Source organism: Aquarana catesbeiana, linkage group LG09 (genome assembly GCF_042186555.1).
Source record: "Aquarana catesbeiana isolate 2022-GZ linkage group LG09, ASM4218655v1, whole genome shotgun sequence".
Taxonomy (NCBI): Eukaryota; Metazoa; Chordata; class Amphibia; order Anura; family Ranidae; genus Aquarana; species Aquarana catesbeiana.
In genome coordinates, this window is record NC_133332.1 from 293,803,768 (window position 1) to 293,824,672 (window position 20,905).

The window sequence follows — 20,905 nt, forward strand, 5'->3', positions numbered from 1 at the left end:
TTTCAGATGATGCTAAAGATGATGCAGATGATGCTAAAGAAGCTTTGGATCACTTTCTGCTACAAAAATATGCGATAAATTCATATCGCATTGGACACCTGCCAGAAGACAAAGCAGCATCCGGTCTACCGCTCTTCCTTTTCACCGCCACCCACTGCGGCCTGTCCCTTCATATCAAGGTCAGAGGTGACCTTCCAGCTTTCTGCAAGGAGATTGCAGCCTTCCAGAAGGAAACAGGCTGAATGCCAAGTGCAGCTTAACCCTTCAGCCGTATTCTTATGGTCCTGTCACCTTGACCATGCGAGCAGATAAACAGCCACGCTTGGCCCCTGAGGTGATGCATATTTCAAACGATCATTTCCTGCACTGCGAACTGACGTCTCCAGCCGGACAGAATGGAAAAACCAGGGAAGACAATAAAAAAAAACAGCAGGCAAGGCAAGAGACCTCCCGTATTTCCTTAGAATGGTTTACTGTTCAAGAAAACAGGAAGAGAGTGAGGATATCAACATTCTGAGGAGAGACAGAAGGGATCAGGGTTGAAGAACGCACCTTCCTACGGGAAGAAGGGCAAATTCCTTTAAGTCTCTAGACGGGATGGTGTGATTACAGGCAGACAGAATGACACTCGGGCCGCGTTTGTTGTTCAAATTTTTTAAATATGTGCTGTATTATTTTTGGGGGAGGGGTGGGTTGAAGGATAAGGCTGGAGCATGTTGTTTACACAGAAAAATAAGGCATTTTTTTGTTCGGTTTTGCTGTTTATTTCAAGGCGTCAACGGCAGCACTGACTTGTTTGAAGACCTCATCTACTGTTCCCTCTGCGTGGATCTGTGGAGGAGATAAACATATATGAATAGACTGGAACGCTTTGTGTGATTTTCAAAGCCATTTCCTGAACCTTTCCAGCCGGCACCATCCCTTTCTAGTCTTAGCCCCAAGCACTGATTTCAGTCAGTTATTCTATATAATGTCCAACATGAGAAGAAAGCAAATAAGATATTGTATACATCTATTCCTTAAGCCCCCATTGCCACTTGAGAGTTTTTCTGCTTATTTCCCTACGCCTGACGCAGAATCCCATTCTTTCTAATTGTCCTTGTTCACACTTATACACACAGTCGCGCTACGCTCTACACACTACACTCAAAAAAGTACATGAGCTTTTATTTGCGTATTTCAAGCATTTTTGGTCCCATAGACTTCAGTGGGAGTGTCTGAAAATGTGCGATACTCTCATTTCTGAACACATTTTTACTCTTGAAGAACTCTTCTCTTGGAGACCTGCTGTCCTCTCATTGCTGTCCCAAGAAACAATCTCCTGAAGCTTGATATACAAGGAAAAACAACTGTAAAACGGTTGTAATACACCTAATAAAGGCTTCCAAATCACAAGAAATGCGCTCTGATCGGGTGTGACTGCAGGCTTATGGTTTAGCCCCGATTCACACGTGAGCTATTTTCAGCTTGTTTCCCTAAACCTGACTATGCTCAACAAGCAAAAACTCATACTGACTGTCCCTGTTCACACTTGTATGCTGAGTCTCCCTACACAATATAAAAAGTACATGAGGCATCTTCAGGCATTTTTGCCCCCATAGACTTCAAAGCTTGTTAAAAAAGAAAAAAGAAAAGAAAAAAAAAAGCTTCACAATCATTAGGATTACATTCTACTCAGGTGTGTATGCAGGCTTATGCCATCTAGAGGTTGTGTATTAGAAGTGGCTATGGTGTAAAATTAAAGTGTATGTCAAGCCAAAAGCGACTGCACAACCCCCCCCCATTCCCAATTGGCCGCCAGTGCTGATCGGATGCTGATTTTCCAGCATGCCCGTTTGACAAAAGCCATAGAACAGACAGGAATATTCCCGGTTGAGCTATTGTATTCTGACAGCAGGGACACTTCCTTTTATCAGAATACATGGATCAGCGCTGCAGGCTATAGCCAGCAGTTCTGATCGAGCGTGGAAAATCCACAAGGGCAGTTGTGCAGAAGTCAATCAGTAAACCTTTTGTACAACCTCCCCGCCCATACATAGATCGAAACTCGGCTGGTTCCTCCTGAACCGGCTGAATTTTGATCCATGTATGGCTGACTTTAGGCTACATTCATACCTGCGAATGTGCCTGACACCCCAGCGAATGTACCTGACACCCCAGCAGAGGTTCCCAGCATTTAGCTGTGGGAGGCGTCCCCATTGAAAGCTGCAAGGATACAGATATAAAAATAATTCTGACATGAGTTCTAGCCTTTACCTAATAGTATTTTTATTTGTCTGTTTTGCATTTGAAGATTTTCCACTAAAGACGGCCATAGATGGATCAAAATTCACACGGTTCATCAGGGACTGGATCTATGGCTGTTTCCATTCGAAAGCTGTTGATCTAAGGACTGACTGCTCTCAAACAGGCTTGTTGAAAAATTTTGCTTCAATCAGCGCTGCAGCAGAGTGGCTACTGCACCGATCAGTGTATTATGCCGGTGGAGAGTCCTCGCTGTCAGAATATGACAAAGCGAGGAGGCTGATGGCGAAAAACTGACCTGTCTACCTCCTGTCTGGTAAAACATTGTCGGAGGGACTAGAAGTAAGGGTAAATCTCTCTAACGGAGGCCCCGACAGAGTTTTTTTTATAACCTTAACACACCTTTCTATGTATAATTTGGAATTATATGTGTACAGTACATAGCGGAAGCCATATTTGCTTTAACATACTCCGGATCGACTTCCTGCTTGGCAATGCTGAATAATGGTTGTACTTTACTGCTACTTCTCATGGCAAGGCTATAGGCCTGAATTACTAAAGCAAATGAATAGGAATGAACTGTTATGCCGCGTACACACGGTCGGATTTTCCGACGGGAAATGTTGGATGTGAGCTTGTTGGCTGAAAGTCCGACTGTGTATGCTCCATCGGACATTTGTTGTTGGACTTTCCACCAACAAATGTTGGCTAGCAGGTTCTCAAATTTTCCGCCAACAAAACTTTGTTGTCGGAATTTCCGATCGTGTGTAAGCAAGTCCGTCACACAAGTTCACGCATGCTCTGAATCAAGCAGAAGGAGCCGCATTGGCTATTGAACTTCCTTTTTCTCGGCTCGTCGTACGTCTTGTACATCACCGCGTTCCCACGTTCCGAATTGTTGGCCAACATTTGTGTGACCGTGTGTATGCAAGACAAGTTGGAGCCAACAACCTTCGAACAAAAATCCACGGTTTTGTTGTCGGAAAGTACGATCGTGTGTACGGGGCATTAGTGTGCGTGAACCTATCTAGGTTGGATTTTTGCACGGACGTGTGTCTTTCTTCAACCTGACTATGTAACATAAGCCATGGCCTAGGGCAGCATATCTGACGGCATGCAGCAACTAACACATAATATTGTAGACTGTTACGCGGGTACACAGGACCGGACTTTCCGGCAGAAAAGGTCAGACGGAATCATTTCATCGGATATTCCGATCATGTGTGGGCTTCAGCAGACTTCTCCTTTTGAAAATTCTGACGGACCTAGAAATAGAACATGTTTTAAATCTTTCCGACGAAATCAATTCCTATCGGGAAAACCGCTCGTCTGTATGCTATGCCGAAGAACCAAAAATGACGCAAGGGCAGCTATTGGCTACTGGCTATTTAACTTCCTTTTTCTAGTCCCCTCGTACGTGTTGTACGTCACCACATTCTAAACGATCGGACTTTGGTGTGATCGTGTGTACGCAAGTCCGTTTCAGCGGAACTCCGTCAGAAAAACCATCAATTTATTCTGACGGAAAAACCAGTCGTGTGTATGTGGCATAGGTAACACATTCCAATGTATAATAGGACTTGCCAGTGCCATACAGCTGGGTCATTAATGATGTCTCTGCATATTTTATAGATCTAAATCAATCTGGGTCCAAATTGCTGGCGGAAGAGGGTTATAGTTGCCAGTGGCAGCCGCTCCATTATTGGCGCAGGGGAGCCACTCCTCTAATCCATCTGGGTTTTTTTTTTTAAAGCACATAATTAGAGCCTGAGGCTCTAATTGGCTTCAAAAAAGATGAGCCCACCCAGTTGTGTGACAATAGCGAATTAATATTTGCTATTATCTTCCTGCTTCTCCTCCTGGTCAATCAGGAAGCGGGAATTAAGACCCGACTGGCCGAGAGGAGAAACTACTGTATTGACCAGGAGCAGAAGTGGGGGGAAGCAGCCAAGGAGACACGGGGAAGCCGCCAAAGCTGCCCGCGACCTGGATGGGGTAAGTGGAGAGCTGGTGGGTGGACGGGTGAGCAATAGAGGGAGGGGAATTTGTTTGCTGATTTGTTTGCTAGCCGCCACTGATAATTGCCCTACCTTTTCAATTTTGTCAGTTCTAGGTGGAGTGATTTAAAATAGGCAAATGTCTTTTTTACCCCTCTACCACCAGTTACAGTGGATATGATGACCTTTCTGGTTATACTAAGGCTGGGGTAGGAGTGGTTGGAACAAGCCAATTATTCTATGGAGAGCAGACAGTATACATCCAGCCCTGCCTCTGTTCAATGCTTCTGTACACATTGAACTGCCAAATAAGTTCACTGTGGTATCTGTACATTTAGGCCCTGTTCACACAGGTGTACTTAAAGGAGAAGTATAGCCAAAGCTTTTTTTGGCTATACTTCTCTAATGGATCACAGGAGTGCAGTTAGTACATAGTCCATCCAGTTCAACAAATAGAGAAAAAAATATATATACAATCCCATATACAAAATCCTATACTCACAGCTAATTCAGAGGAAGGCAAAAAACCCCAATAGAGCATTAACCAATTTGCTCCAATGGGAAAAAAAAACCCTTCCTGATCCTGAGAGGCAACCGGATATTCCTTGGATCAGCTCTACCAACAAATATTAGTATCCAGTTACATAGTAGGTGAGGTTGAAAAAAGACACAAGTCCATCAAGTCCAACCTATGTGTGTGATTATGTGTCCGTATTACATTACATATCCCTGTATATTGCGGTCATTCAGGTGATTATCTAATAGTTTCTTGAAGCTATCAATGCTCCCCGCTGAGACCACCGCCTGTGGAAGGGAATTCCACATCCTTGCCGCTCTTACAGTAAAGAACCCTCTACGTAGTTTAAGGTTAAACCTCTTTTCTTCTAATTGTAATGAGTGGCCACGAGTCTTATTAAACTCTCTTCTGCGAAAAAGTTTTATCCCTATTGTGGGGTCACCAGTACGGTATTTGTATATAGAAATCATATCCCCTCTCAAGCGTCTCTTCTCCAGAGAGAATAAGTTCAGTGCTCGCAACCTTTCCTCATAACTAAGATCCTCCAGACCCTTTATTAGCTTTGTTGCCCTTCTTTGTACTCGCTCCATTTCCAGTACATCCTTCCTGAGGACTGGTGCCCAGAACTGGACAGCATACTCCAGGTGCGGCCGGACCAAAGTCTTGTAGAGTGGGAGAATTATCGTTTTATCTCTGGAATTAATCCCCTTTTTAATGCCAATATTCTGTTTGCTTTATTAGCAGCAGCTTGGCATTGCATGCCATTGCTGAGCCTATCATCTACTAGGACCCCCAGGTCCTTTTCCATCCTAGATTCCCCCAGAGGTTCTCCCCCCAGTGTATAGATTGCATTCATATTTTTGCCACCCAAATGCATTATTTTACATTTTTCTACATTGAACCTCATTTGCCATGTAGTCGCCCACCCCATTAATTTGTTCAGGTCTTTTTGCAAGATTTCCACATCCTGTGGAGAAGTTATTGCCCTGCTTAGCTTAGTATCGTCTGCAAATACAGAGATTGAACTGTTTATCCCATCCTCCAGGTCGTTTATGAACAAATTAAATAGGATTGGTCCCAGCACAGAACCCTGGGGAACCCCACTACCCCCCCCCTGACCATTCTGAGTACTCCCCATTTATCACCACCCTCTGAACTCGCCCTTGTAGCCAGTTTTCAATCCATGTACTCACCCTATGGTCCATGGCAACGGACCTTATTTTGTACAGTAAACGTTTATGGGGAACTGTGTCAAATGCTTTTGCAAAATCCAGATACACCACGTCTACAGGCCTTCCTTTATCTAGATGGCATTATATTATATGTATCTAGGAAAGAATCCAGGCCTTTTTAAAACAACCCACAGTGCTAGCCAGAATCAGCTTTTGAGGGAATCTATTCCACATTTTCACAGCTCTTACGGTAAAGAAGCCTTTCCGTATTTGGAGATTAAATCTCTTGTCCTCTAAAGGTAAAGAGTGCCCCCTTGTCCACTGTGATGACCTTACAGTGAATAACTCAACACTAAGTTCACTATATGGACCCCTTATGTATTTATACATGTTGATCATATCCCCCTTACTCTCCTCTATGCTGGCAGACTGAGCCAGTCACTCCCGCCCCCTCCACAGCCCAGTGAGCCCTGGAGAGGCAGAGCAGAGAACCGGTGACTGACAGTCACTGTCTCTCTACAGGCTAAAGACTGAGAGCTGAGCAATTAGCAGTGTTTGGTCGCTCAGTTCTCGGTCTTAGAGGTGGCGGGGAACAGATGCAGCTGGGATCAGAGCTGCAGCCATCTAGGTGAGTATGATTTTTATTTTTTTTTAAAGTTATGCTTCTCTTTTAAATAGGAAGTAAACTTCCATCTTTAGATTTTACCTATAGGTAAGCCTATGTTAAGGCCTACCTATAGGTAGTGTAAATATATTGTGAACTTGCACCATTTAGGAGACATTTACTGTCCTAGCAGCCAGTTGCGTCACTGGCGCATGCGCTCTGAAAGAACGGCCACCCATGCCGTTTCTATTAGAGTAGTGAGCCATGACCGGAGCCTCCAGCGCATGCCAGTTCTGTGCATCCATGTGCAGTCAGTCCCATTCATGTCTATTGGAATGCAGTAGCTGCATGGACACAGCTGCTGGTCCCAATCTGACATCCATGCAGGTGTGTGTGTTTGTGTTCTGTTCCTGAACGCAGACAATGCATTTGCGATAGACATGTGCAGGATGAAAAAATGTGTTTTGTTTCCTTTCGATTAGTTATTTAACTAAATTAGTTTAGTTAAATTCGTTTTTGGGATTCGTTTCGTATTCGATGTCGAAAAAATTCGACCGAATTCTAAAAAATTTGATCAAATTCGAAAAAAATTCTACTGCATTCGAAAAAAATTTGTCCGAATTCGAAAAAGTAAACTATATATAGCCATTTTCGCAAATTCGAATTTCGTATAGAATGAAATTTATTCAGAATAGAAAAGAATAGAATAGAAAATAATAGAAAAGAATAGCATAGAAAAACAATAGAACAGATATATGTTATTCTATTCTGTTCTATTGTTTTTCTAGTCTATTTCTTCTATTTTCTATTCTATTCTATTCTAATCTTTTCTATTCGAATTCTAATTCATTCTATACGAAATTCGAATTTCGGAAAAGGGTTATATACCCCCCCCATGATTTTATCGGGCTCTCCTGTCCCAACAGGGAACCAGAGAATGCAGCAGGTGGTTCCGCCAGCTGACCATAGAGATGATCAGAGACCAGAATGGCTCCAAACATCTCTATGGCCTAAGAAACCGGAAGCTACGAGCATTTCGTGACTTCGGTTTCGCCGGATATAAACAGCGCCATTGGGAAATTGGCAAAGCATTTTATCACACTGATCTTGGTGTGGTCAGATGCTTTGAGGGCAGAGGAGAGATCTAGGGTCTATTAGACCCCAAATTTTTCAAAAAAGAGTACCTGTCACTAACTATTGCTATCATAGGGGATATCTACATTCCCTGAGATAACAATAAAAATGATAAAAAAAAGGAAAGGAACAGTTTAAAAAATAAAATAAAAAAGCAAAATAAATAATAAAAAAAAAAAAGCACCCCTGTTCCCCCTGTGCTCACGCACAAAGGTGAATGCAAGCGTCGGTCTGGTGTCATATGTAAACAGCATTTGCACCATGCATGTGAGGTATCACCGCGAGGGCAATAATTTCAGCAGTAGACCTCCTCTGTAAATCTTTTAAAAATGTATGTAGTTTGTCGCCGCTGCACGTTTGTGCGCAATTTTAAAGCATGTCGTGTTTGGTATCCATGTACTCGGCATAAGATCATCTTTTTTATTTCATCAAACATTTGGGCAGTATAGTGTGTTTTAGTGCATTAAAATTAAAAAAAAAAAAAAAAGTTTTTTTTTCCAAAAAAGTTGCGTTTGAAAAATCGCTGCGCAAATACGGTGTGAAAAAAAATTTGCAATACCCATCATTTTAATCTGTAGGGCCTTTGTTTTAAAAAAAATAAATAATATTTGGGGGTTCAAAGTAATTTTCGAGCAAAAAGAAAAAATATTTTTTCATGTAAACAAAAAGTGTCAGAAAGGGCTTTGTCTTCAAGTGGTTAGAAGAGTGGGTGATGTGTGACATAAGCTTCTAAATGTTGTGCATAAAATGCCAGGACAGTTCAAGACCCCCCCAAATGACCCCATTTTGGAAAGTAGACACCCCAAGCTATTTGCTGAGAGGCATGTCGAGTCCATGGAATATTTTATATTTTGCCACAAGTTTTGGGAAATTTACAAACTTTTTTTTTTTTTTTTTTTGCACAAAGTTGTCACTAAAGATATATTGCTTACACATGCCATGGGAATATGTGGAATTGCACCCCAAAATGCATTCTGTTGCTTCTTCTGAGTATGGGGATACTACGTGTGTGGGACTTTTTGGGAGCCTAGCCGCGTACGGGGCCCCGAAAACCAATTGCTGCCTTCAGGATTTCTAAGGGCGTAAAATGGTGATTTCACTTCCTCACTGCCTATCACAGTTTTGGATAACACAAAAAAAAACCAAATGACCCCATTTTGGAAAGTAGACACCCCAAAGTATTTAAGAGGCATGGTGAGTATGTTGCAGCTCTCATTTTGTTTTTGAAAATGAAGAAAGAAAAGAAAACATTTTTTTTTTTAATTTTCAAAACTTTGTGACAAAAAGCAAGATCTGAAAAATACTTAATATGCCTCTCAGCAAATAGCTTGGGGTGTCTACTTTCCAAAATGGGGTCATTTGGGGGGGGTTTGTGCCATCTCGGCATTTCATGGCCTCTGAAACTGTGATAGGTAGTGAGGAGTGAAATCAAAAATTTCCTGTGGTATCCCCGTACTCAGGAGAAGCAGCAGAATTTATTTTGGGGTGCAATTCCACATATAACCATGCCATGTTTGAGCAATATATCATTTTGTGACAGTTTTATGTATTTTTGTTTTTTGTTTTTTGTCATTTTTCAATCACTTGTAACAAAATAATAAAATATTCAATGGGCTTAACATGCCTCTCAGCAATTTCCTTGGGGTGTCTACATTCCAAAATGGGGTCATTTGGGGGGGGGTTGTACTGCCCTGACATTTTAGCACGTCAAGAAATTAGATAGGCAGTCATAAACTAAAAGCTGTGTAAATTCCAGAAAATGTACCCTAGTTTGTAGACGCTATAACTCTTGCGCAAACCAATAAATATACACTTATTGACTTTTTTTTTTTCCAAAGACATGTGGCCGAATACATTTTGGCCTAAATGTATGACTAAAATTGCGTTTATTGGATTTTTTTTATAATAAAAAGTAGAAAATATAATTAAAAAAAAAAAAACTTTTGGTCTTTTTCCGTTTATATCGCAAAAAATATAAATCGCAGAGGCAATCAAATGCCATCAAAAGAAAGCTCTATTTGTGGGAAAAAAGGACACAAATTTAGTTTGGGTACAACATTGCATGACCGCGCAGTTAAAGCAGCACAGTGCCAAATTGTGAAAAGTACTCTGGTCATTGAGCAGCCAAATCTTCCGGGGCTGAAGTGGTTAAACACCGTGCTATTAAAAAAGGTCAGTGTACGTTTGGGTACTTATCCCTGGAATCCCTATTCAGTGCAGTAGCGTATGTAAAATAAACCATACTATTATTTTAAGGAATTGTTTGACAAAAAAATGAAAATAAATGGAGCCCTTCCACATATTGATATCTTCATTTGCCACAACCATGGCTGCTCTTCATCCATACCTTTCGTACAATGCCTCTTCCTTCATACAGAGCAATGACTGGCTCTGTGGCTTTGTAATATGTATCCAGTCTCTTCTTGATGGTCTCTTCGTTGTCATCTACCCGGCCGCTGGTCTCTCCGCGCTTCAATAACCGTTTCACCATTGTGTCTGCACCAGCGTCAATGTACAGAAGCAGTGAAGGTGCAGCAATCTGCAGTGACAGACAATAGACAGATTATGACCAGGATTACAATAATCTATAGTGATAAACAATGGATAGGTGATAGTATTGATTATAATAATCCAAAATGATACACCATTGACAGGTTATTGCTGAGATTATGATAATCTGTGGTGATACATAATGGACGAGTTATGACTGATATAATCTCAGCCATCCTATAATAATTTATAGTGCTAAATTATAGACAGGTTATGGTAGCGATTTTATTATTTTAAAGTGATTCACAATCAGCAGGTTATGGTATTGATTATAGTCTTAAGTAATACGCTATTTACAGGTTACAGCTGAGATTATCATAATCTGGATGAGATATGGCTGATATAAAAAAAAAAAAAAAAAAATTAGAAAATAATCTATAGTGATAATTTTTAGTGATTCACAATAGACAGGTGACGGTGGTGATTATATTAAATCCATAATGATAAACAATGAGCGGGTGATGGTTTATTATAATAATCTGTGATGATACACAATGGACAGGTAATGGTAGTCACTTTAATAAACTTAATATAAAATGATCGGATGATAGCTGTTATTACGTTGTATAATAATCTATAGTTCTGAACAATGAAAAGGTTAGGGTAGTCATTATAACAATCTGTGATTATACACAACAGACAGGCTACGGCTGGTAAACAAATAATCGATGTGATGCATGGTAGTAGTCACATTCCGATTGATCCAAGCAATTTCTTTATTTCTATTGAGTGTGGGTCAAGACAGGTTTTGATTGTCCAAAAACTGTATGGGAGGTGTAAAACTTTGTGGAAACACCCTGTTTTAATTACATATACTGATCCCTTGGTTCCGGATGTCTGCAACAGGTGACATGACTGAGAGTATGAATTCATGTCAAATCGCCAGGGCTGAGATGGTTAAAACTGCATGATTATAACATCTCTATAGGGATGCAGGGTTTGTAAGGGCTCTTAAGAGTAGCTGCAAGATTCTCTGCAGCTCATGTAACCCTAAAATGATTGTAAAGGCACAATTTTTATTCTTTCAAAACAACAAGCATGTTATACTTACCTGCTCTGTGCCATGGTTTTGCACAGGACAACCCCCCCCCCCCCCCCCCCCCGCTGGCACTCCTGGACCCTTCCCCCTGCCAAGTGCCCCTATGGCAAGCTGCTTGCTATGGGGGATTCTTGTGTGTGCTCACTTCTGAGCCGGCTGTGTGTGTTCATAAGACACACGGAGCACAGTTCATTCCTACTCCCTTGTCACTGGCTGTGATTGGCAGTAGTGGGAGGCAATGGCTCCCACTGCTGTGTCTGAGCCAATAAGGTGAGAAGAGGTGCTGGACCAAGCTTGGGCTCAGGTATATATTTGAGGGGGGGGGGGGGGGCCTGCTGCTTGCAGAAGGTTTTTTACCTTCATGTATAGAAAAAAAAAACTTAGCTTTTGAACCACTTAAAGCTAAAAAACTGAACTGGCTCCCCCATTCACACAATTGAGGTGGATGCAGGAATGCTCTCTGCTGTGTCATTGTATTCTGACAATGAGACTCCCCCCGCTGGCAAATCACACTGATCAGAGCTGTAGCCGATTGGCTGCATGCGCTGATCAAAGTAAAATTTAACAACAAGCCGGTTCAGGAGAACTCTTTCAACAGGTGGACTCCTCATGAATGGAAACAGCCATATATGGATCGAAATTTGGCTGGTTCAGCAGAGACCAGTTGAGATTCAAACCATGTATGGGCAGGCTGAATGTACCCAAGTTAATTGATCAACTTGGTTACAACCAGCCTATCAGATTTTACATGAGATTATTGCTAGAGGCTGTTATAGCTGCTTCCCCTGCTGGGAGAACACAATGGTTCAGTCAGTGTTAATACCCCTGAGGAAGTCATGAATTGTCATGTGGCGTAATGCGTAGGGGAGGGACATTTTGACAGCACCACGCTCTGACACAGGACAAAGAGGAGGAAACCAATCTTTAAGAGTGAACCACAAGATCCATCCTTTTAGTCCCCTGGGAGGGACACAAGCGCTGTTTGATCATATTTATATATAAGATCTATTTCTCTAGGTGAGAGCACACCCGGTGGGGAAATTCAGCACTGCATGCAGCACGAGTGAAAAACAGTAATATAATTATTCATGTAGCTGGCAGATTCATCACGAGGAGTCACATCTTTTCTTGTTTGATATCTCCAGGATATCATTGATGGTCTGTATTCACTTATATATTTTTCATTTAATTCTCATTATTTTTTTTTTTTATTTTCATCTCCATTTTTTTTTTTTTTGTATTTTATTTGGGACTAGTGTCAAATTTTGCATAGTTGCAGTCAAGTTGTATTATTCATTTCATGCGCTTTGCTACCCATTTCAGTTTTTCTCTATCTGAGCCTATGGATTTTGCCATCCTATTCACACGTTTCTGGATTTTAGCACATAGATTTGAAAGTTTGACATGTATTTACACGTATTTAAGTTATGAAATAGGAGGCTATATTTATTATAGCGGTGGTCACGTGATAGATTGGAACATTTTTTACCATTTAAGGTGTAATCTATATCATTTAGCCTTTGCACTGGTGAGACGCTGCACTATTACTTATAAATGTAATGGTTCGGTCAGTGTTGAAGTGGAAATCGAACGATTTACTTTCCTGCAAACCATGGTTGCAGGAAAGAAAATCGCTCCATCTATGACCAGCTTTAATGAACTCAGCAGCCACGTCTGTCTACATTTATGATATGTTATGAGACTTATGTGGATATGAAGTTTATAACCCAGGACTGGTGTAGTTCCTCACCTTCTTCTCGAACTCCTCTCCTTGTTTGACCTCGCGAGGGTAGCCATCAATAAGGTATCCTTTAGAGGTGTCTGCTTTGGCGATCATGGCGTCTTTCAACATATCCAGAACGGTGTCCTGGGGAAGGAAGAAGGTACTTCACTACATGATGATATGTTTGCAGTACGTGCATTGTGTTTTCCCCAGAATGGTGTTCAAAATACAGACTAAGCCTTCATATATCAATCAGAATCCGGATGAGCAAAATGCCCTTTATCGCATTCAGTAAGTATAATTCTAATTTACTGAGTTGCAGTGAGTGTTCTTTAAACTTAAATACAACAATCTGCTATTTTATAAGATAACTAAACATATAAAATTAATTTAATATATTTTATGTGTCAAGCAGTGCTGGGACAAGGTCATTTAGAGCTCAGAGCGAACATGCCAAATTGCGCCCCCCCCCCTCCAAGATGATTGAGCATTATATGTCAGCGAAATTCCCCTAAGCATAAATATCCCCCTCCTGTCAATAAAAATCTGCCCCCTGCTGAAATCCTCTTTCCCAGCATGAATTTTTGCCCCCCCCCAGCTCAAATCCCCTCATTCCTCATATTCCCCCAGCATAAATCCACCCCCTCCACGAAAGAAATCCGCCCCTCCTAGTACAAATTTACCCCTCAAATTTGCCCTCTAAGCACAAATTCTCTCCCCCCTCTCCAAATCCCCCCTAGCAAAAATTTTCCCCAATCCCCCATCCTAGCACAAACCCCCCCTCCTATCACAAATACCCCCAATCATCCCTCCTAGCACATATCCCCTCCCCCTACCATATTACATTTAAATTCCCTCTCCTAGCACAAAATTTCTCTCCCAATCCCCGTCCCAACACAAATCCCCTCAATTCGCTACTAATAGCACACCTCCCCAAATTTTCCCTTCTCCCAAAACAAATCCCCTCCCCTCAACCTCCTTGTGGTGCCCCCCCCCCCCACACCTCACATGATACCACAGTGCCCAGGGTAGCCTCCCCTCCTGCCCACCCCTTGTCCTGGCCCTAGTGTCAAGGGTCATCAAGTAACTTTGCAGATATGTCCTACCATGTACCTAGGCCAATGAAGTCATTGCATTGTTTACATTCAGCTTGCCTGCAGACTAGGAATAAGAGCAAGGAAGGTATACGCTTCAATTTATCTTTCACTTCTGAGGCCGTAAAGGATGATTTGTATGCTGCACTGCACCCTGTAATCACTGGAGATCACAAACTGCTAGAAGAGGAAACAGCCCCTGCATAGGTTGGCTACGTCCCATGAAAACCACCCCTCATTGCATGCAATTCCCTTCACCCCATTGTGGATAGCAGAATGCCTGTCCAGAGGAATCCCTTTTTTTTTTTTTTTTTTTACTAAATATGATACAACTTCACTTTTTTTCATTGAATTAGGGGTGTAATGATTGTTTGGTGCACAGAGAGGTATTAGGAACATAAATAGCTAGGGAGGTTGGGGCCCTCAGCTGGGGGGTGTCGGAGCAAATTCAACCTTTATGATATATTGTATGTTAAGAGGGGAAGTGATTTTTGCCTTTTTTTTTTCTCTCCTTTTTTTCTTTTGTTTTTGTTTTTTTCTTTTTGAATAGAATATTTTGATACGTCTATATAGAGTTTTGGATAGTATGTAAATGTTATATATGGACCCATTTCTTTGTCCTTAGTTGGCTGTTAAGCTGAATTATAATAAATAAAAATAAATAAAAAAAGAGGAATCCCTGGGGCCTTCCTTCCTCCTAATCTGGAAATTAATGCTGCATTTACTATAGCTAAACTCAACCCCACCCGTTGGAAGCAAATATGAAATATCCATATATAATATTTCAGTTACCTGAACAATATAATATATAAATAAGTAAACTGTATGGGCTCTCTTTAAACCTCTGACAGCATAGCTGTACACTGCAAGAAAAGTTCTAAATGATGTATTGTGTCTGTACAATGCATATAATTATACACATCAGGGTGACGCCTCTAAATGGCTAGCTAGTGAACTTCTGCATATCCAAGTGTTCTGAGTGACAGATTTCCTGCATGTGTGTCATATATTTTATTAATAACAGACACTATGGGGTTAATTTAATAAAACTGGAGAGTGTCAAATCTGGTGCAGCTGTGCATAGAAACTAATCAGTTTCCATGTTTTTTGGTCAAAACTTTCAGATGGAGCAGAATCCGTCTGCTCAGTGGGGGGGATCTCCCTGCTCACAGGTCCGTGTCTGCTCCACTATGCAGAGCAGACACGGACACAGCTCGCTTTTCTCTACGACTGCCTGTTCGTTTCCATCTGACTGTCATTCGATACGCTAAACAGATGGGGGAAAAAATCCCCATCTGTCTGTATTTATCGGATCGGATGCCAGCAGGTGTCAGAGGACACATGTCCGCTGACATCCGCTGCTCCATAGAGAACAATAGGTAGTCCAACTGAGTCTGCCAGAAAAACAGGCAGGCGGACCAGATCAGTCTGCTGGTGTGAAAGGGGCCTAATTGAACAAGCTGAAGTTAGAAGTGGATTGGCTACCACGCAGAGCTGCACCAGATTTTGCACTCTCCAGCTTCAGTAAATCAACCCCTATTAGTCATATACTGTTAGGTTCAATTCAGAAAACGTTATCACTAAGATAAAGATCGTTATTTTCAGCGATAATTTTAAAATCCTTTGTGAAGCATATTGTACCCCCAGTGTCAAATTCTGCAAAAAAAGTACCGTATTTTATTTCATAATAAACAAATGTAATGTTCTCAGCACCAGTGATATATCGCCACCTGCTGGTAAATGGCTTGCACTAAGACTGGGAAGAAAAAAGGAAGTGATTTAGACCCCTTTCACACTGGGGCCGCGTTAGCGCTATAGCGCTGTTAAAGCAACCCTTTTCGGCTGCTAGCGGGGTCAATGGGCAGGGCGTTTTGGGAGTGCTAAATACAGCGCTCCCAAACCACCCCAAAGATTCTGCTTGCAGGACTTTTTCCTAATGTCCCGCAAGCGCACCGCCCCAGTGTGGAAAGTCACACTGAAATGAATGGTAGGCAGTTTTCAGGCCCTTTACAGGCGCAATTTCTCACGTTAAAACACCTGAAAACCGCCTCAGTGTGAAAGGGCTCCTTATAAAAAATATAGAGGAAAAGAAAGTGATTTTTCCTACAGCAACCAATCAGATGTATTTAAAGTGAACTGGTCCTTATGTGTTATGTGCATATTAAATAAGAGTACTCCACGTGGTGCCTGCTCATGGTTCCGCTCTGGAGCCCTTTCCCAGCTGGAGTGATTCAGTACGATGGGTGCCGCAAGTTCTGACTTGGAGCTAAAGTTGAGTATTTCTGAAGCTTCAAGTTTATAGGCTTTATGGCATAGCTCCCAACTGTCCCTTATTTCGAGGGATTGTCCCTGATTCGGCACAAAGTCCCTCTGTCCCTCTTTCCTCCTCATTTGTCCCTCAATTTGGTCTGATCTATATAGTTGTATATAAAATGCACTTTCTATCCTTAGTGTTTCCCAGTGCTAAACCTTTCATCCAATTTCTAAATCGCTGCGTGTGTAAGTTTCGAAAACCAGAATAAAGGAATAGCAGTGGTAAAAAAAAGCCCTTATGTGTTTAACCAATCATTGTTTTGTATAATTCTGCTTTAAGGGGGCGTGGCAGGGGGTGTGTTCTATGCCTACATACTTTTGCTAACATACAGTATATGAATATATATAATGTGTGTAGTAAGCGGACAGGCTCAACTAGTATTGGCAGCAGTAAACCATGCACAAGACAGGGGCACCCAGAAATGGTTCAAGCAGGTTTGTCTGACTCTTTTACTAAGAAAATGTACAGCAGGTCCATAGAATAAACTAAAACAAAACATCAGCTTGTCTGAGTCTCAGTTCCTAGCTAACACAGTGTCCCCAATAGGTTCCCAAGGTAGCACAGGTAACTTTTTAGTGTTCTACCATCCTTCAGCCTTTTCACCCAGCGGTTCACGTGAGCGGTTGGTGGCGGGATATTCACGTAGTTGGTTTTTCACACTGTAATGTAGGGCACTGTGCTATAAAGGGGACTGCGTTTTAAAGGGGCACCGTCTTCCCTAGCAATCACAGTGCCCCTTGCAGTGCCCCCTTTTACTCTCTGCCTCCTTCCACCTTCGGCAGGGCAGAGGCAGGATTCAGCTTGTGTGTCCTCTCCAGGATTTCCAATGTCAAGGACCATGTCATCCTATCAGCAGGAACTGCAAATCTGGATGATATTAACAAGCAGGTGATTACTGACTTGTTAATATGAAAAGACTCCCGCTCTCTGTGCAGATCTGAGGAGACACAGGCATGGATGCATAGCAGGTGACTGCGATCTTTGTTAGCCCTCTCCGGCACTGCTTACCTTCCGCTGTGCGCCCCGTTCATCAACAGGCTGCTCTTGTTAGGACATGAGGCCCTGGCTCACCAGGCTAATGACCAGTTTGCCCAATGGTCATCCGGGCGTGGTACCCACATATATTTAGTGCCAACGCAAAAACATCAATTATCTTTTTAACTGTCTGTAGGGTTGGTGTTCTGAACACCACTGTACAGGATCCATTTTTCCTACTGACTACCAATGTAAAGGGCATTTTCCCCATTGAGCTCCAATGAACTGGTTTTAATAAGGTTTCCTCAAAATCTGAAAATGATGTAGGGGTTCCTCGGGGGGGGTAAATGGTTTGCTCTACACTATGCCAGTCCACTTTAGGTACCTTTCAGATAACTATAAATACATTATATATATATATATATATATATATATATATATATATATATATATATATATTTATACACAGTATCTCACAAAAGTGAGTACTGCCAACACAAGTGAGTACACTTCTAAGTGAAAAGTCCAAATTCGGCCCAAAGTGTCAATATTTTGTGTGGCCACCATTATTTTCCAGCACTGCCTTAACCCTCTTGGGCATGGAGTTCACCAGAGCTTCACAGGTTGCCACTGGAGTCCTCTTCCACTCCTCCATGATGACACCACAGAGCTGGTGGATGTTAGAGACCTTGCGCTCCTCCACCTTCTGTTTGAGGATTCCCTACAGATGCTCAATAGGGTTTAGGTCTGTAGACATGCTTGGCCAGTCCATCACCTTTAACCTTAGCTTCTTTAGCAAGGCAGTGGTCGTCTTGGAGGTGTGTTTGGGGTGGTTATCATGTTGGAATACTGCCCTGCTGCCCAGTCTCTTAAGGGAGGGGATCATGCTCTGCTTCAGTATGTCACAGTACATGTTGGCATTCATGGTTCCCTCAATGAACTGTAGCTACCCAGTCCCAGCAGCACTCATGCAGCCCTAGACCATGACACTCCCACCACCATGCTTGACTGTAGGCAAGACACACTTGTCTTTGTACTCCTCACCTGGTTACTATCACACACACTTGACACCATCTGAACCAAATAAGTTTATTTTGTTCGCATCAGGTACTTAGTCTGCTTGTCTTCAGCAAATTGTTTGCGGGCTTTCTTGTACATCATCTTTAAAAGAGGCTTCCTTCTGGGACGACAGCCATGCAGACCAATCTGAGCACTGACAGGCTGACCTCCCACCCCTTCAACCTCTGCAGCAACGCTGGCAGCACTCATACGTCTATTTCCAAAAGACAACCTCTGGATCTGATGCTGAGCACGTGCATTCAACTTCTTTGGTCGACCATGGCGAGGCCTGTTCTGAGTGGAAATTGTCCTGTTAAACCGCTGTATGGTCTTAGCCACCATGTTGCAGCTCAGTTTCTGGGTCTTGGCAATCTTCTTATAGCCTGGGCCATCTTTATATAGAGCAACAATTCTTTTTTTTTTTTTTTTTTTAGATCCTCAGAGTTCTTTGCCATGAGGTGCCATGTTGAACTTCCAGTGACCAGTATGAGAGAGAGAGAGAGCGATGACACCAAATTTAATACACCTGCTCCCCATTCACACCTGAGACCTTGTAACACTAACGAGTCACATGACACCAAGGAGGGAAAATGGCTAATTGGGCCCAAGTTGGACATTTTCACTTAGGGGTGTACACACTTTTGTTGCCGGTGGTTTAGACATTAATGGCTGTGTGTTGAGTTATTTTGAGGGGACAGCAAATTTACACTGTTATACAAGCTGTACACTCACTACTTTACATTGTAGCAAAGTGTTATTTCTTCAGTGTTGTCTCATGAAAAGATATAATAAAATATTTACAAAAATGTGGGGGGGGGTGTACTCACTTTTGTGAGATACTGTATATACAGAAAATTATACTTAAGGTTGAGAAAAAAAAAAAAACAACAAAGCTTTCTGTAGCCCAGCAGGAAAAATACTGCATGTTTAATTACATACAGAGGTTCCTCTTGATATAGAAGTTCCTCTTTGTATATGATAATACACGTTTTCTTGCTGTGTTCAATTGACTCTTATTTCTTGACAATGACCTGGTTGACAATTAAATTTTTTTTGCAAATCATCTGTTCCTGTTTTCCCTAAACCATCTAATCGTTTGCTATGTAAAAACTTTTTTTTGTACTACTCACTGTTTTGTATACAGTCACATGGACCTTGCTTGGTACATTAGCAGCAGGCAGAGAGTTTGACACTGGTAGCTTTTAGTGCAGAGCCCTGAGGAATGAGGATAAGTGCAGAGCTCAGATGTTGGACATACATCGGGCATACTCCAGGCAGCCACCTTTTGATCATGAACAAAAGTGAATTTATTAGGGCGACCCATCCCCAACAATCTGCACAGCTTTCTTTTTCTGCGGTTTTTGACAGATTGCATTGAGCCATTTGGTCATTTTTGTGATTTATCACAGACTGAAAGTGGTTAAAAGTGCTTGAAACTGCCTACAAATGTGTAAACTGCATAGTTGTAAATCTAAAGGGGATTGCACAGATCAGGTAATGTGTGTGTCCAGATTCAGTGGTGATCTTACCAAAGGCACGAGTTCTCCTCTCTCCATGATGGCAGAGAGAGTCTTCCCTCGCTCAGATCCAGAGGCCACCTCCGCCCTCAGCAGGTCTCCAGAAGATAGATGGGTGTAGCCATATTTCTGTACAATCTTCTCACACTGGGTGCCTTTACCGGAGCCTGGTCCTCCTGAAAGAGCCAGAGGCAGAAAGGTTCAGGATGAGTATATAGGAAAGTAGTTATTATATTATAGATATTATAGCTGCTCTACCCAACCAAATGTCTCTGGCAGCCACACAGAGGGCATGCACAGAATTTTCAGAAGATAATTACCAAATTTGCCGTTTTGCAAATTTGCTAATTCAAAACCATTCATAAACATTACATTACCCACCTCAATTGTTTTAACCGTACAAGACACAAGTTAGAAAAGTTATTTTCATGTTTTACAAACAGTCCTGCTTTTGGTCAGATAAGAGGGGGACTAATATTAATCATACTGTTTAGACAAGGTGGAGATCATGACTTACTCTGCCCCTAATTTCCATGTAGTCCAATGAGAGAGCACCTTGTATTCATTTAGAAAAATACAAGGCATCCTCTGGCAATGGTGCAGAGCGAGCCCTCCTGTGTTCATCGTGTAGAGGGGAAGGTGCCGGAGCAGCACTTTGAAGACGATCACAGGTATCATCGTACATATCCCAGACCACTACAGCAATTTTCAGCATCCTTAATGTTCCTCTAGATATCCGATATGGGTACTTAGATCAAACCAAGTTGAACCAATGTAACTGTGGAAAAAAAGATCATTCCTGGAGTTCCAGCTTTAAAGTGAACCTGTTGCTTTGCCCTGCATGGGAAAAGTGCTGGTTCACTTTAAGGTTAATATATCTCCTCCTATTATTTGCTGTTGCCAGGTGAAGACTGGTTATCTTTGGCTTGGAAGGCGAACACAACCAGCTAACCCAATTATGGTAGG

The 20,905-nt window shown here is 42.0% G+C and overlaps 1 protein-coding gene across 4 annotated transcripts in view; it reads right to left on the reverse strand.

Annotated features, from left to right (window-relative positions):
* Nucleotides 1–453: 453 nt before the first annotated feature.
* The window catches only part of AK1 (adenylate kinase 1), a 176,006-nt gene continuing 155,554 nt past the window's right edge, over nucleotides 454–20,905 (reverse strand). For all 4 annotated transcript variants that reach the window (XM_073600458.1, XM_073600460.1, XM_073600461.1 and 1 more), the window contains 4 exons: nucleotides 19,952–20,115; nucleotides 13,008–13,124; nucleotides 10,016–10,207; nucleotides 454–831 (listed from right to left, as the gene is read on the reverse strand). In XM_073600458.1, coding sequence (XP_073456559.1) covers nucleotides 763–831; nucleotides 10,016–10,207; nucleotides 13,008–13,124; nucleotides 19,952–20,115 — 542 coding nt within the window. In that variant the 3' untranslated portion in view covers nucleotides 454–762. The remainder of the gene's footprint in view (nucleotides 832–10,015; nucleotides 10,208–13,007; nucleotides 13,125–19,951; nucleotides 20,116–20,905) is intronic.